Below are 15,382 nucleotides of genomic sequence, written 5' to 3'. Positions count from 1 at the left end.
CCAACATACTGAATTGTGCCAGAAAACAAACTGATAGCCAGCAATGCTGTTTTACTATCATATATTGTTGCTTTGCTGTCTCATTTCAATATGGCGTTGGCAACTTATTTCAGCATCCTCTCTGTCACTTAAAAATGTGAGTGGATACCAAAGTTTCCATTGAAATAGGTGTAGAAAAACCAGCTGTCCTAGCAATTCTAAGTGGAGGTAGAATTCTTGTGGACTATTGCTTGTTATGACGGGACGCAGGTGGCGCTGTGGGTTAAACCACAGAGCCTAGGACTTGCCAATCAGAAGGTCAGTGGTTCAAATCTCCACAACGGGGTGAGCTCCTGTTGCTCAGTCCCTGCTCCTGCCAACCTAGCAGTTCGGAAGCGCGTCAAAGTGCAAGTAGATAAATAGGTACCGCTCCAGCGGGAAGGTAAACGGCATTTCCGTGTGCTGCTCTGGTTCGCCAGAAGCAGCTTAGTCATGCTGGCCACATGACCTGGAAGCTGTATGCTGGCTCCCTCAGCCAGTAAAGCAAGATGAGCGCCGCAACCCCAGAGTCGGTCACGACTGGACCTAATGGTCAGGGGTCCCTTTACCTTTACCTATTGCTTGTTATAGTTTTGGGACCATTCACTCAACTGAACAGCACTAATTTTTTCCCATATAATCATAGACTCCAGAGAAATCAAGAGTGTGACTAAATATCTATGTATGTATGTATGTATGTATGTATGTACTTAAAAGCAGTTATATAATTTTTAAAATTTCAAAAAAAATCTCTTACGTGATTGGATAACTAGGGAGAGCTGCAACAAGGCTGCTTCATAAATGTTAACATAATCAACTTCTTTTTATCATTTCCCGTATGTCTAATAACAGAACAGAGTGCTTTCTAGATTCAGCTCCATCCTTTCAGGGTCCCCCATCGCAACAAAAATAAAACAGGACATTGTCCGCTTCACTTTCTGAGTTCTTTGGCAACCTAATATAAACTAACATTTTGTAAAGCCACAAAGTGTGGCAATTCCCACTATTCCTTTTTCTTGTTAAAAATCTAGCCAGAGAGGATTTACCAGGCAGTCCCATTATAACTGGGAAAAGAACTAGTAAAACCAAAGTGAGATGGAAGCAGAATAAAAATGAGGTAAAAATAAAAGATGTCTTCTCACAGCGAGGGAGGAGAGCCATACTGAAAACACAGAGCTATCAAATGAATGGTTTGGCGCCGAATCTTTCACTCTGAAAGACAATTACAGCTCAGGCCTTGCTATTGATTTCAGTGGGAATTTAGCTACCAGCCTTTGGTTTGGGTGTAGAAAGCCCTACACAGTTTGGAACCTGAAAGATAGGCACCTCACCCTTTATATGCCCTATTGATCACTGTGTTCTGTGTTCCTACCAATACCGCCTTAACTAGGAGGTCCATTCTGCACAATGTAGGAAATGGGGATGGTCAAAATGTAAACGAAGGGGACATTGGTCAGGTGTAAAGGGAAAAGGGAATGTGGAAGAAGGAAGGGTGGCAAGCAGGAGTGGCAGCCCTTAGTCTTATATATTTGTGTTTCTCTTAACATTTAGGTCTTCTTAGAGACTATCTTAAAGACAGCATATCCCAACTCTGGACTGCTGTTGCGAATTGGAACGAACCTTTTATGAGTTCCGTATCTGTGTATACCTGGTCGGGGTTTTGTGTCTCACGGTCTTTCCAATGAATAGTCCAATAAATAGTCATTGAAAGTTGTTGTTGAAAATGAACCTGTTGCCTTTGGGTTTCATAAGGTGGTGTAGCAATGGAGATTTTAAGGCCCGCAAAAATAAAAGCTGTGGGTTTTCTCAATTCTCTTTCCGTCCTGCCACCCAGACAGGTTTTCCGTTGACCAATGGTGGTGGTCCAGTGAACGCCTACTTAGGTTAAGCCAGCGATGAGGTGGAGCTCGATAAATTTTTTGAATTGTCCTGAGAATGTTCCTCAAGACAAACCCAAGTCAGTTAGACACACACACTGTGTGTGGGTGGGTTGAAGTTCAAAAGGAAATGCATATTTGCTTAGGGAACACCCAGCCCTGTCAGCCAACAGCTACTACCGTGCTTATCAGCGGCATGTGATAAATTTCACCTTGATTCCTCTTTTATTGCCCTTTAAATATATGTGCTATAAAAGAAACTTGTAGGCATATTTCATTTCCTCCCTTTCTTAAAAAGTAAAAGGAAAATATATTTGTATGCACGTATTACACACACACACACGCTTATACAGTGGTACCTCAGGTTACATACACCTCAGGTTACAGCCTCCGCTAACCCAGAAATAGTACCTCGGGTTAAGAACTTTGCTTCAGGATGAGAACAGAAATCGAGCTCCGGTGGCGCAGCGGCTGCAGGAGGCCCCATTACCTAAAGTGGTGCTTCAGGTTAAGAACAGTTTCAGGTTAAGAACGGACCTCCAGAACGAGGTACCACTGTACACACATATATTTAATAACTTTGGTTTCTTCTACATTTGACTTCTTTCGGTCTGATCTTGTGCTTTCGGTCTTACAAGTAAATGCCACTGAGTTCAGTGGAACTTGAAGGTAGAGCAGTTCCAGGGAACCTTTTTTGGAGAAGAAGTTTTTACTTTCTTTCCAAGGAGCTGAAGAGGAAGATGATTCAATGGTTATTCATAATAATACAGGTTGTGAAAAGTCTAGTGAAATGGATTGACAGGCGGTACAGGACAAACAAAAGGAAGCACTTCACACAGTGTTGATTAATTTATTGAATTCACGGCCATAAAATATGGGCATGACCTCTGGCTTTTAATGACTTTTAAAGAAAGGGATTAGATTAGACATTTCCATGGAGGACGGGTCTTTCAGAGACTGCAAGTCAGGGCAGCTGAATGAAACAGGCCTGTCCAGAGAGAGAATATGCAGAGACAAACACCCAGTAATGACATTACCAAGGGTAAAGTTGGGAGGCCACCTTGGAGATACATTTGACCCTGACTGTCTACATATTTCTCCCCCCCCCACTGACCCTTCATAGCAGAAGTGGCAAATCCTGCTTCAAAACTGGGACCGTTTCTAGCAAGTAAATGTGTGGTGCTTCCATATTCAGGATTGGACTCGTTGTTGACATCCATCTTGTCTCAAAAGACAATGGAGTGCGCCTCTGGGGTTGAAGTCCAATGGCTGCATTAGCAGCACTGAAGGGACCTCCCTGTGGCACAAGCCTGGGGCTCCGTACAGTGGTACTTCAGGTTGCATACGCTTCAGGTTACATACGCTTCAGGTTACAGACTCCGCTAACCCAGAAATAGTGCTTCAGGTTAAGAACTTTGCTTCAGGATGAGAACAGAAATTGTGCTCCGGCGGCGCGGCAGCAGCAGGAGGCCCCATTAGCTAAAGTGGTGCTTCAGGTTAAGAACAGTTTCAGGTTTAGAACGGACCTCCGGAACGAATTAAGGACTTAACCCGAGGTACCACTGTATATGGAAGTCCTGGGCTTCCCAGATGACAAGACTCCTCCCTGGTGTGGGTAGTGGTTAAGAGCGGTAGATTCGTAATCTGGTGAACCGGGTTCGCTTCCCCGCTCCTCCACATGCAGCTGCTGGGTGACCTTGGGCTAGTCACACTTCTCTGAAGTCTCTCAGCCCCACTCACCTCACAGAGTGGTGCTTTTTTAAATGTATTTTTATTAAAGATTTTATTGATTTACAAAGGTATGTGCAATGCCTCTCGTATTTTTTTTTCCACGTAGCAATTATTTTTTTTACAAATCGTTTTCATTTGTTGAGATATTTGGAAGAATAGGGTGAAAGAGGTGGAGGGGGGGAAATATGAGTGGGGTTGGGGTCGGGTGGTGATGTTTCTGTTTTACTTAATATATGTGGGGTTTTGTTTCAGCGTTTCTTGTGCGGGTTCTCTGCTGTTCACTTGTGTTCCACAGAGTGTTTGTTGTGGGGGGGAAGGGAAAAGGAGAATGTTAGCCGCTTTGAGACTCCTTCGGATAGTGATAAAGTGGGATATCAAATCCAAACTCTTCTTCTTCCTCCCCTCTCGGCCTCGCCGATGTGATCCAAAGGAAAGCAGAGCAATACGTTTGGCACCTGCTTGATGGCACGTTTTGCCGAAAGGAGGCGTACAAGGCATCATCCAGCCGTCTTATGGACACCCCTCCAGATTTGTGTAGGGCAGTGGTGTCCAAACTTTTTTCAAAGAGGGCCAGATTTGATGAAGGGAAGGGCCGTGAGGGCGTACCAATCCACGTTGTTGACCTTTTTTTTAGGATTTTACCCCAAGAAATAAACTGCCACAGGAGCCGGATTAAACCAACCGGCGGGCCGGATTAGGCCCCCAAAACGGATTTTGGACATGCCTGGGGTAGAGTGATGGGTTTCTGGCTTTGGGTGGGGGTCAAAAGCAGCCTTCAAGGCATCTCTTTCTGCCCTTTAAGACTCTCACCAGTCCACACTTATCTTAGTCCTTTTTCTATTCAAAACCTCATTCCAAATAAAAAAATCCATTGGAGATAGAAAATTAGCTTACCAGGGCTCACTAGACCTGCTCTGCTGGCTTTTTATTTGGAGGGAGTTGGAGGAGCATTTAAATAGCAACGGGCGTAGTTACCTCCTGTCTGAAGTGGTATGATCCATACTGCTATCATACCATTACTCTTACCACCTTGTTCTGCTGAACTTGTAGATAAGACCCAAGTTCAGTTTTAGGACAATATGTTATTTGTGGGAAACAGCCGGTGCCATCCAAACTAGACAGAAGCGGAATTGTAAAACAAATAAATATAAAATGTATGCATACAGTCGTACCTTGGAAGTCGAACGGAATCCATTCTGGAAGTCCGTTTGACTTCCAAAACGTTCAGAAACCAAAGCGCGGCTTCTGATTGGCTGAAGGAAGCTCCTGCAGCCAATCAGAAACTGCAGAAGCCCCGTCGGATGGTCAGCTTCCAAAAATAGTTCACAAACTGGAACAGTCACTTCCGGGTTTGCGGCATTCGGGAGCCAAAACGTTCGAGAACTAAGCTGTTCAAAAACCAAGGTGCAATTGTATCTATCTATTGCATTTCTTCTGCAAATTTTTGGAAGTTCAGCTTTCCTCCACCTCGGTTTTGGCATTTCCTTTTGCGAAATTCCCCCACTGTCCATTCCTCAGACGGAGTTCTGTTTGTCTCTCAACAGGTTGCTGGTTGGTGCCCCTCGGGAAAGAGGTTTCCCGTCACAGCTAGCCAATAGAACTGGAGGGTTGTATAGCTGTGACATTGCAACTCCAAATGCAAAATGCACACGGATAAAATTCGATGAGAAAGGTGAGCTCAGCAATATCTAGGCTTCGTTCTGTTCTGTTTTACGCAAGGTTCAAACGCTCATTTTTTAAAATATATATATATAAAAATAAACCATTTGGGAGGGGTGGAATCTTATTTGTTGCTTTAATTTATGCTCTGGGAAGTTATTGACCATTATTTGACAACAGTGCCATGGTGCCTCTGATTAAGACATGGGCACAGAACCCATATTTACCTAAATCAACCTGGTATGCTGTTGGGCGACTCTCATTCATTTCTAGGAAGGTTACGCCAACAAATGTTGGTGCTGACCTTTAAAGTCCTAAACGGCCTCTGCCCAATATAAGGAGCGTCTCCACCCCCATCGTTCAGCCCACACACTGAGGCCCAGCTCTGAAGGCCTTCTGGTGGTTTTCTCCCTGCGAGATGCGAGGTTACAGGGAACCAGGCAGAGGCCCTCCCATCAGATGTCAAGGAAATAAACAACTATCTGACTTTTAGAAGACATCTGAAGGCAGCCCTGTTTAGGAAAGTTTTTAATGTCTGAGGTTTTATTGTATTTTTAATATTCTGTTGGGAGCTGCCCAGAGTGGCTGGGGAAATTGTTGTTGTTGTTGTTGTTGTTGTTGTTGTTGTTGTTGTTATTTCTGTTGGGAGTCACCCAGAGTGGCTGGGGAATTATTATTATTATTATTATTATTATTATTATTATTATTATTATTATTCTAAAGAAAAACATACAAAGGGAAAGAAAAAGAAAAAACCCCTCTCTCAAAAGGTAGCTCTTAACCTTTGTCTCACCCAGAAAGTGGTGGACACTCCCAGCTTTCACCTGAAAGCGTTCCTTTTTCTTCCAGTCTCTCATCCTGGGAGGGCTTCCCTTCCTCTCACTGCCATTACGTTTGGATTTTCCCAGACATTACTGAGATTTCAAAGGCCGAATTAACATGGGGGGGGGGGTGGAAACGCAACTTTCCAGTTTCTCGGGGGGGGGGGACTTAACAATTTTTGGGTCTTTCTTGGAAAAGAAAAGCTCAATTAAGGCACTAGAGGAGCCACAGCTTCATTATATAGCTCTGCAAATCACTTAATCCTCTCAAAATTGAATATAATATTAATATTCCCAGACCGAAATGTCCGTAGTGATGCTCATTTGAACCGTCCTGCATGAATATTGTAGGCAAACACTGCCATCTAAAGACAGTTTCAGGTACTGAATGAATATATGGTTCAATCGTATGCATGCTTACTCGGAAGTAAACCCCACTGAGTCCAACGAGACTTTCCTCCAGGTAAATTGTGTATAGAATTGTAGCCTTACCTGTCAGCGGAGTCGTAGTTGAAATAATATGTTTGTAAGTCACTAGAGAAATGTTATTTTAGAAGTTGGGTGTTTTTTTTAAAAAAGCAAAATCACCTTGTGATAATTTTTCAGCTGATCTGAGTAAAGAAAGCAAGGAAGACCAATGGATGGGTGTTACTGTCCAGAGTCAAGGGCCTGGGGGAAAAGTCGTGGTAAGTTCTCCATGAATCACTATTCGGCAAACATTTTGTTAATGGTATTTCTCACTACATTTTTTTTAATTATTCAAAATTATAACAAGACATATTATCCAAAAACATATTATCCTTGTCCCCCCCCCCCATTTTTCCTCCCTCCCCCCTCCCACACAACCCCCCCTGGCTTCCCTCAGTTCCAGTCTTTGGTTTCTCTAGGAATGCTGTTTTCTGCATGTTACAAAGTTGTATAGATCCTCAAACTATTTAGCTGATTATTATCAATAAAAGCTTTGTGAATGTTTATTCAAAACCTGCCAAGGAGTCCAGTTCGCTTTGTTGCGTCTTCAGATACTTTGTAAAGGGTTCCCATTCATCCTTAAAGTCACAGTTATCCTTGTCCCGTAGCTTATATGTCAGTTTTGCCAGTTCTGCATAGTCCATCAATTTTTCTTGCCATGATTCTTTAGTTGGCGTTTCTTCAGTCTTCCATCCTTGTGCTACCAAAACTCTCGCGGCCGTTGTCGCATACATGAAGATGTTTTTCAACTTTTTTGGCAGGTCTTTCCCTACAATCCCCAACAAAAATGTTTTTAACAAAGGTTAAATGGAACATTTTCTTCAATTTGTTGTAAATCATTTCCCAGAATTTTTTAATTACCTTACAATCCCACCACATATGATAAAATGTCCCCTCTTTTTCCTTACACTTCCAACATATATTTGAACTAGTTTTGTACATTTTCCCTAACTGCACTGGTGTTGTGTACCATCTGTACATCATCTTCATGTAATTCTCCTTCAATAGGGAACAGTCTGTAAATTTTAAGTCAGTTTTCTATAATTTAACCCAATCTTCCATCATAATGTTGTGCCCTACATCTTCTGCCCATTTAATCATAACTGATTGTACCTCTTCATCTTTCGTCTCTCATTCTAATAGTATGCTGTATGCGGCCTTCAGTAGTTTCACTTTCCCTTCAATCACTTCTGTTTGAAACCTAGACCTAGTATAACTAAATCCTTTCTTGCTGTCTTCTTTATGTGTTTCATATAGTTGTCGATAATGCAACCAACTTTGAAAGAACATTTTTATTTATTTTTAATTGAAAAATACTAGGAATCGACCTGAGAAATAATTTCCTCTATTTCCAGTTTTTGGACCGTGAATGCCATTGGTTACGAGGTCAAGAATGGCTACTATTATATTACTATCGGCCACCATTATGTAGCCAGAGCAGGCTTGAAGGAAACCTGGAAGCTACAGAAGCACAAAAATATTTAGTGTGGGGGTCCTAGCGGGGAGGAACCCACGAAACAGTCCAATGGGGAGTAAGCGTGCTGAGTGGTCATGGAATGGCAACTGAATGTTGTGGGGTGGAAATGGAGTGGTTGGAAATGGGAACAACAGCTCTCCACACCGCAACATTTTATTACAGGTTTCACTTGCATCCTATGTATACTTCTCTTGATTATTAGTCACAGTGGTCTTCAGGTACCATTGCAACATTCATATTCTAAGGAAAAGAGAACGCATGCACAGAACCTTTAAAAAGGTTCTTTTGCTAGTGCAGAATTCAGCAGCCAGGTTTGAGCATATTACACCGATCCTGGTCCAACTGCACCGGCTACCAGTTAGTTTCTGGGCCCAACTCAAAGTGCTGGTTTTGACCTATAAAGCCTTAAACAGCTCAGGACCGCAATTCCTCAAGGACCGCCTCTTTCCATATGAACCTACCCGGACCCTGAGAACATCTTCTGAGCCCCTCCTTCGTATGCCCCCTCCTCCAGAGGTCCAGAGGGTGGCAACACAAGAACAGGGCCTTCTCTGCAGTGGCTCCCCGTCTGTGGAATGCTCTTCCCAGGGAAGTTCGCCTGGCGCCTTCATTATACATACACCTTTAGGCACCAGGCAAAAACGTTCCTTTTTAACCAGGCCTTGGGTTGATTTGATTTACATCCCTTGCCCTTTTAAAATGTGTTGTTTTTTGAGGGGGGCTGTTGAGTTGTTTTTATTTTTATTATGTATTTTGTGGTTTTACATCTTGATTTTATCCTGTGAACCGCCCTGAGACCCCCAGGTATAGGGCAGTATAATAATAATAATAATAATAATAATAATAATAATAATAATAATAATGCCATCAAACTGGTGAATGCTTCACTGATACCTTCCCGTAACTGTCCTAATGAACAAATATTGTGAGGCAAAATAAAAACGCATACTTCTAGATGATTTAAAAGTCATCTGTCCTTTGGTATGGCAGCATGTTGGCTATTCAACGCAGAAGCATTCCATATCAGTGAACTTGATGTCAGCCAGTCTAGGATTGTACCCTCTTAATTCCTCAGCCCTGCCAAACTCCATATAGTTGCCCTGTTGAAATGCCAGTGGTCCCTTTTCGTTTCTCTTGCGGATAAGGCAGCTCAGCTTTGCTTATTGCCTACGGTGTTCTTAATGCCTTGCAGACTTGCGCCCATCGCTATGAGAAAAGGCAGTACGTCAACACGATCCAGGAAACTCGAGATATCATTGGAAAGTGCTACGTGCTGAATCAGGACCTCTCCAGCAGCGAGGAAATGGGTGGCGAGGATTGGAGCTTTTGCGATGGCCGGTTGCGAGGCCACGAGAAGTTTGGCTCCTGCCAGCAAGGCGTAGCTGCCACTTTTACCAGAGATTTTCATTATGTTGTGTTCGGGGCACCGGGTGCTTATAACTGGAAAGGTATGGCTTGGATTTTTCTTCAAATATCACTCCTGCGGGGTAGCTTAGTCAGTAGAGGATGAAACTCTGAATCTCAGGGTTGTGGATTCGAGCCCCACGTTGGGCAAAAAGGGGATGGATTAGATGATCCTCGTGATTTCTTCCAGTGCTACGATTCTATTATTTCTGTTGTCTGTCTGTCTGCTGTCGACAACTTTGTTATTTGTAGATTCTTGATCTGTATACCCCCCCCCCCACCTACATTGATGCTCTTTCCCCCAAAATCAAAACGTTAGGTGTACAGTGGTACCTTGGTACTCAAATGGCTTGGCTCCCGAAAAAATCAGCTCCCAAACACAGCAAACCCAGAAGTGATATCTGGAAGTTTGTGAACTTTTTTTGGAATCCAAACGTCGGCTCCCTCGACCTGAAAAGCAAGATGAGTGTCGCAACCCCATAGTCGCCTTTGACTGAACTTAACCGTCCATGGGTCCTTTATCTTTACCTTTACCTTTTATAGGACGGCCATACTCACTACAGGCATGTGGCCCTCAAAGGGTTGACCAAGGGTAAATGTGGCCTCCGGAACAAAAAAGGGTTAGTTGCCACAGCCTAGATCACTGTTAATTTTTTTGTAGCCAAGTAAAAATGCACTCAGTTGGGGGGAAAGTGTTTGAAAAATAAAGCGACAGTAATAGTAGTAGTAGTAAATAAATAAATCCTGTTGAATTTTGTGGCCTCCAAATTAAATAAAAGCCGATGGATTGGTTTGTGCTTACTTAGGCTAAAAAGCTGTGAAATACCACCTTTCTTTTTTAAAACAACAAGGTTGTTGTTGTGGCCTTCTATTCTCCTCTGACCTTTCTCCTTTGCAAAAATAGCAGCGTCCCCCTGTGCCCGGCACGTGAACCATGCAAAACCCTTGACTCTTGGTGTAAGGTGTACTTGAGTTTACCCTTCCAAATTCTAAAAACTGGACCACCCTGGTGCGGTGCGTCAAATAAAGAGCCATTGCTTTAGTTGAATTGCAGGTACTTATTGCCGCAGCGCTTGGTTTGAAGAGTGCTCTTTTACAGCCCAGAGGAAAAACACACAGGTTTGTTTAGTTTGAGAGCGTATTGTATACCTGTCAAAACCGAAGTGCTTCCTTTCTAAATAGTGCAGAAGTGTGTTTTCATAATTAGGGGACGGCTCTTTACCTAAGCAACAGCAGTAGCAGGGATTTAACATAATGGACATTTTAAAATGTTGTGGTATTAGCGTGTGGAAAAAAAAGTTTATAACAAACATCCACACTGAAGAGTCTTTGCGAAATGCCACCTGTCATTTGCAGATGCAGATAAACAGGATCCTCCCTGGTACTGCAGCCCGTCCCAATTTGTCCACATGTTGTTGCAGTGCATGTCTGTTGGTCATGCTGGTAGGGGGCCGATGGGACTTATAGACCCAAACAGCTGGAGGGCACCACTTTGGGAAAGGCCACGTTCTTTTTTAAAAAAAATCTCCCCTTGACCCAGTGTTCCACATCACTTGCCTTCTGTTTTAGCTAAGACAATACCTGATTTTAAATGACTTGTCTGTGGACTTTGGACTCAGAATGTGACTCCCTAAGTAACTTAGTTTTTCATTGTCAGCACAAATCACTTAGATTTTTTTGTATCAACCCTCAGGGTTGTGGAAGTAAAACTGCCCTTGCCGAAGGTGGAGGATGGCTGAGGGAACATAAGGTGCTGAGGACCTCCCTCTTGGAGGATGATTTGGCGCACCAGAGGAAAACTCCTTTGCCATTATTGTGCCGTTGCCAGTTCTGTGCTGTTTGTGCACTGGGGCTCGGAAGAGCCCATTTTGAGGGTGGGTGGGTGTGTCAAAAGAGCACCCCAAGTTCCCTTGTTCCCCTGACAGCCACCACATGGTCCAAAACCTAGAGATGGTGCTCTCAGTTCGATCCCATTAGAATTGAAGGAGGTGGAGTTGAGAGAACAATACAAGAGAAAAGTTATGTCTTCTCTTTCTCTTCTTCCTTGGCCAATTTTCCTTGGTTATCGCAGCTTAGGACCGCGATACCTCAAGGACCACCTCTCTTTCTCTCTCTCGCTCTCTCTGAACCCACCTGGCCCCTGAGATCCTCTTCTGAGGCCCTTCTTTGTGTGCCTCCTCCCTGAAAGATCTGGAGGGTGGCAACACAAGAACGGGGCCTTCTCTGCAGTGGCTCCCCACTCATGGAACGCTCTCTCTAGTGAGATTCGGCCGGCGCCTTCGTTATCCACCTTTAAGGCAAAAACTTTCCTCTGTAAACAGAACTTTGCCCGATTGATATCTGACGCCCTTTAAACAAGTGTTGGGGGAGGATTATTGGAATGCTTATATTTTTATTATGTATTTTGTCTTTGTATATTGTGATTTTATGTTGTGAACCACCCTGAGACCTGCAGGTATAGGGCAGTATACAAATTTAATAAATAATAATAATAATAGCATCACATATTTGCTGCATCCTGCAACTTCAACCCAAGTCTAGAATGGGGTCCATTACACAGTGTTGCGTCAATGTTCCTCCCTCCCTTTCCCACAACGATTATACCATAGTTGCTTTGTCTTCTGTTTTCGTTTATTTTATTTCCCTCCCCCTCCCCCTTCCTTTGTCATTCATCCCACTTTTTTGTTCTTTGCCATTTCATATTTTTTTCCCTAGGAGTGGTGCATGCAGAGCAAAGGAATCAGTCATATTTTGAAATGGGTATCTATGACGATGGGCCTTACGAAGTTGGCGGGGAGAACCAGCTCGATGAGAGCCTAGTTCCTGTTCCATCTAACAGTTACTTAGGTAGGACGAAGCTCTCCAGAGATCTCGAGGAAATTTCACTACCCAAATGTGGAGCGATAAAGTGAAACGCTGTTGGAAAGTAATTCAGTTACGGGCCCTCCCAACCCGCTTGCATTTAAACCAAGAGCTTTTTGTGTGTGACCTCCTTTGCCATTTCCACCACTGCTTTGAAGTGTAAAATGGTACTCTCGGCTGAGGTACCTCTAGGAGCTGCTAATGTAATGAGACATTTCAGAGCACCGATGAGGACTTGCAGATTTTTACATCGAGAATTATAACCTCTCTGTTTCTCTCTCTCTCTCTCTCTCTCTCTCTCTCTCTCTCTCTGTCTTTCTCTTTCACACACACGCGGTAAGTACTGTATGTGGATTAGTAGCCCTAAGCCATTTTACCTCAACATGTGTAGCACAGGGAAGTTTAATGAAATCCTTCGTTACTCAACAAGATTGTGATGGCTAAGAAATGACGTTCATGGTATATCTCCAGCGAATAGGGATCCTGAAATTGTCAGCTAACCTCTTTGCAATGCTTTAATGGCTAACCCCCCAAGATTGGAGGTCTTTAAGCAGAGTGCTCTGATGGTGTTTCCTGCTTGGCAGGGGGTTGGACTCGATGGCCCTTGTGGTCTCTTCCATCTCTATGATTCTATATGGCAAATTGTCGAGATTGCATTTTTGTTGGCCCTCGCTTTCTGAGTGCCAGTTGATGCAATTTGTGCAGCGTTTTTCAACAAACGGTGAAAACAATTCCTTCTTAACACAAACAGTGAAGAACGTCAAACAACTCACCAGCGTTTGCGCATGTCTCCTCCAAGAAGGGTAGGGGCCCTTAAGGATTGAATAGCGACCCATCTATAAAAGCACACTTTGGCATGAGATTTTGTGGGGAACGTTTGAGCCCAAGGATGATATTTTGACATTAAAACTGATGAAGGGGATGGAAGGAAAAGTCTGTTCGTGTGTAAGCTGAGTTAATACAGTGTCTTTCTTTTTTTTAAAGCTCTGAGGCGGGATCCAAATTTACCGTATTTTTCACTCTATAAGACGTACTTTCCCCCTCCTAAAAAGTAAGGAGAAATGTGTGTGCGTCTTATGGAGTGAATGCAGGCTGCGCAGCTTTCGCAGAAGCCAGGAGAGCAAGAGGGAATAGGTGTGCGCCGATCCCTCTTGCTGTTCTGGCTTCAGGGATAGCCGTGTGAAGCCTCTTTGGGGCAACGGGAGGAATGCTCCCCCTGTCCTGAAGAGGCTTCGCGCGGCTATCCTAGAAGCCAGAACAGCAAGAGGGATCGCTGCTTTTGCTGCGCAGTGATCCCTCTTGCTGTTCTGACTTCGCTTCGCTGAAGAGGTGCTGTGCAGAGAGGGAGAAAATATTTTTTCTTGTTCTCATCCTCTAAAACAAGGTGTGTCTTACGGTTGGGTGCATCTTATAGAGCGAAAAATACGGTACTTTGCAATCCAGGACCTTTTTAACCCTCACAGCAATCTGATCAGCGGGGAGGTTTCCACGAATCTGAGTCCCATTTGCCATGAGAGAAAATCTGTAGATGTTAATGGGTATAGAAGGGTAGGAGTGCTAACCCCCAACCTCTTGTGTGGCAACTGGTCACATGCCCTGTTGCTTCAGGCAAGGCCCTAAAGGATGTAGCTTGCCTATATTTCCATTGGTAAAACTTCTGCTTTCCTTCAGGTTTTCCCCCTCAGGCTCCATGTTGCTATGCTCTCTGCTTAACCTGTCCTTCTTTCTTTCTTTCCTTCATCTTCTTTCTCCACCCACATTTGCAGGTCTCCTTTTCCTGACAAGTGTGTCTTTTGGTAGCCCCGATCAGTTTGTGTACAAAACACTGCCTCCCAACGTCAGGGTAGGCAAAGCCACCGATCTGATGATGAATAGCTATCTAGGTTTGTGACCTCTGAATAGCGGTTGTCCATCTCGCTTCCTTCGTTACATTCCAGACTTTTGACATCATTATTTGTTTTCCATTTCAAGTTGGTGCGTGTTGTGGAAAATGCTCAAATGAGACGAGGGAACTTCTGAAAGTTTTGGGCGAAAAAGAATCCTCAGGGCTCAAGCTTTCGGGGGGCTGGCTTGGCTAGGGGTCTGCAGGTCAAGGATGGAGAGCCTGTGGACCTCATTGACTGCTCCACCAAAACGTGGATAGAGAGGAGCCAATAAGATGAAGGTGGCCGCACCAAAGAGGGAGTGCTCAAATTGTTTACTGCACCTGTGTGAGCCTTATAGAGCTGAATTTAGAAGTTCAGTATCAGTACCTGGGGGAATCGCGCCATAAGCATGATACATTTTTCATGAGGTCTTAACATTCCTTTAACATCATGGGAGTGCTATGTTAAAGCAAGTGAACACTTGAATCGATTTTTATTTATTACAAAGTCTGAAGAAAGCACAACGAAATTGCTGTGAACGTGGCTCTCTGAAATTGGCACTGTATACAGTGGTACCTCGGTTTTCGAGCAACTCGGACGCCGAACATTTTGGTTTTTGAACGCTGAAACCCCGGAAGTAAACACTTCTGTTTTCGAACGCTCCTCAGAATTTAAAAGGCTTCCGCTGCATTCCCCCCCCCCCAGTTTTCTCCACTGACTTTGCAGACTGCCCTTTGCGCCTTGGTTGTCGAACATTTCGGAAGTCGAGCGGTCTTCCGGAACGGATTACGTTCGACAACCGAGGTACCACTGTATGTGCTGCTTTGAGCCTGCCTTCCGTGTCTGCTGGGAGAGGACAGGTTTAAGCTTTTAATCTACATGTGTAGACCCTGTTAGGTGGGTTTTCATTGACCCTGTGCTTCCTGTCACACCTTTAACATAGCAACAATCACAGAAGCTTTGCCCTACAATAGCACCACACCTTCAACTGTTTGTCTGTTATATGTTGTGCGGTAGGTTTTTCTCTGGACTCTGGAAAAGGCATCACTTCGCAGGACGAGCTCACTTTCGTGTCTGGAGCTCCGAGAGCAAACCACAGTGGAGCGGTTGTCCTTTTAAAAAAAGACACTGTCATTCAACGGGCATTGTCTCCCGAGCACACATTTGAAGGAGAGGGACTAGCCTCCTCTTTTGGCTATG

General features: G+C 43.9%; 1 protein-coding gene across 1 annotated transcript in view; it reads left to right on the top strand.

Annotated features, from left to right (window-relative positions):
- ITGA6 (integrin subunit alpha 6) overlaps nt 1-15,382 on the top strand; it is a 70,918-nt gene that overhangs the window by 18,264 nt on the left and 37,272 nt on the right. The window contains exons 2-7 of the mRNA XM_082215798.1: nt 5,171-5,298; nt 6,713-6,792; nt 9,244-9,499; nt 12,171-12,302; nt 14,084-14,200; nt 15,200-15,376. Of these exons, the coding sequence (XP_082071924.1) occupies nt 5,171-5,298; nt 6,713-6,792; nt 9,244-9,499; nt 12,171-12,302; nt 14,084-14,200; nt 15,200-15,376 (890 nt within the window). The remainder of the gene's footprint in view (nt 1-5,170; nt 5,299-6,712; nt 6,793-9,243; nt 9,500-12,170; nt 12,303-14,083; nt 14,201-15,199; nt 15,377-15,382) is intronic.

This window comes from Podarcis vaucheri (genome assembly GCF_965113315.1).
Source record: "Podarcis vaucheri genome assembly, chromosome: 1".
Lineage (NCBI taxonomy): Eukaryota > Metazoa > Chordata > Lepidosauria > Squamata > Lacertidae > Podarcis > Podarcis vaucheri.
The sequence above is the reverse complement of the archived record's forward strand: the minus strand, read 5'-3'. Positions and strand labels throughout refer to the sequence as shown.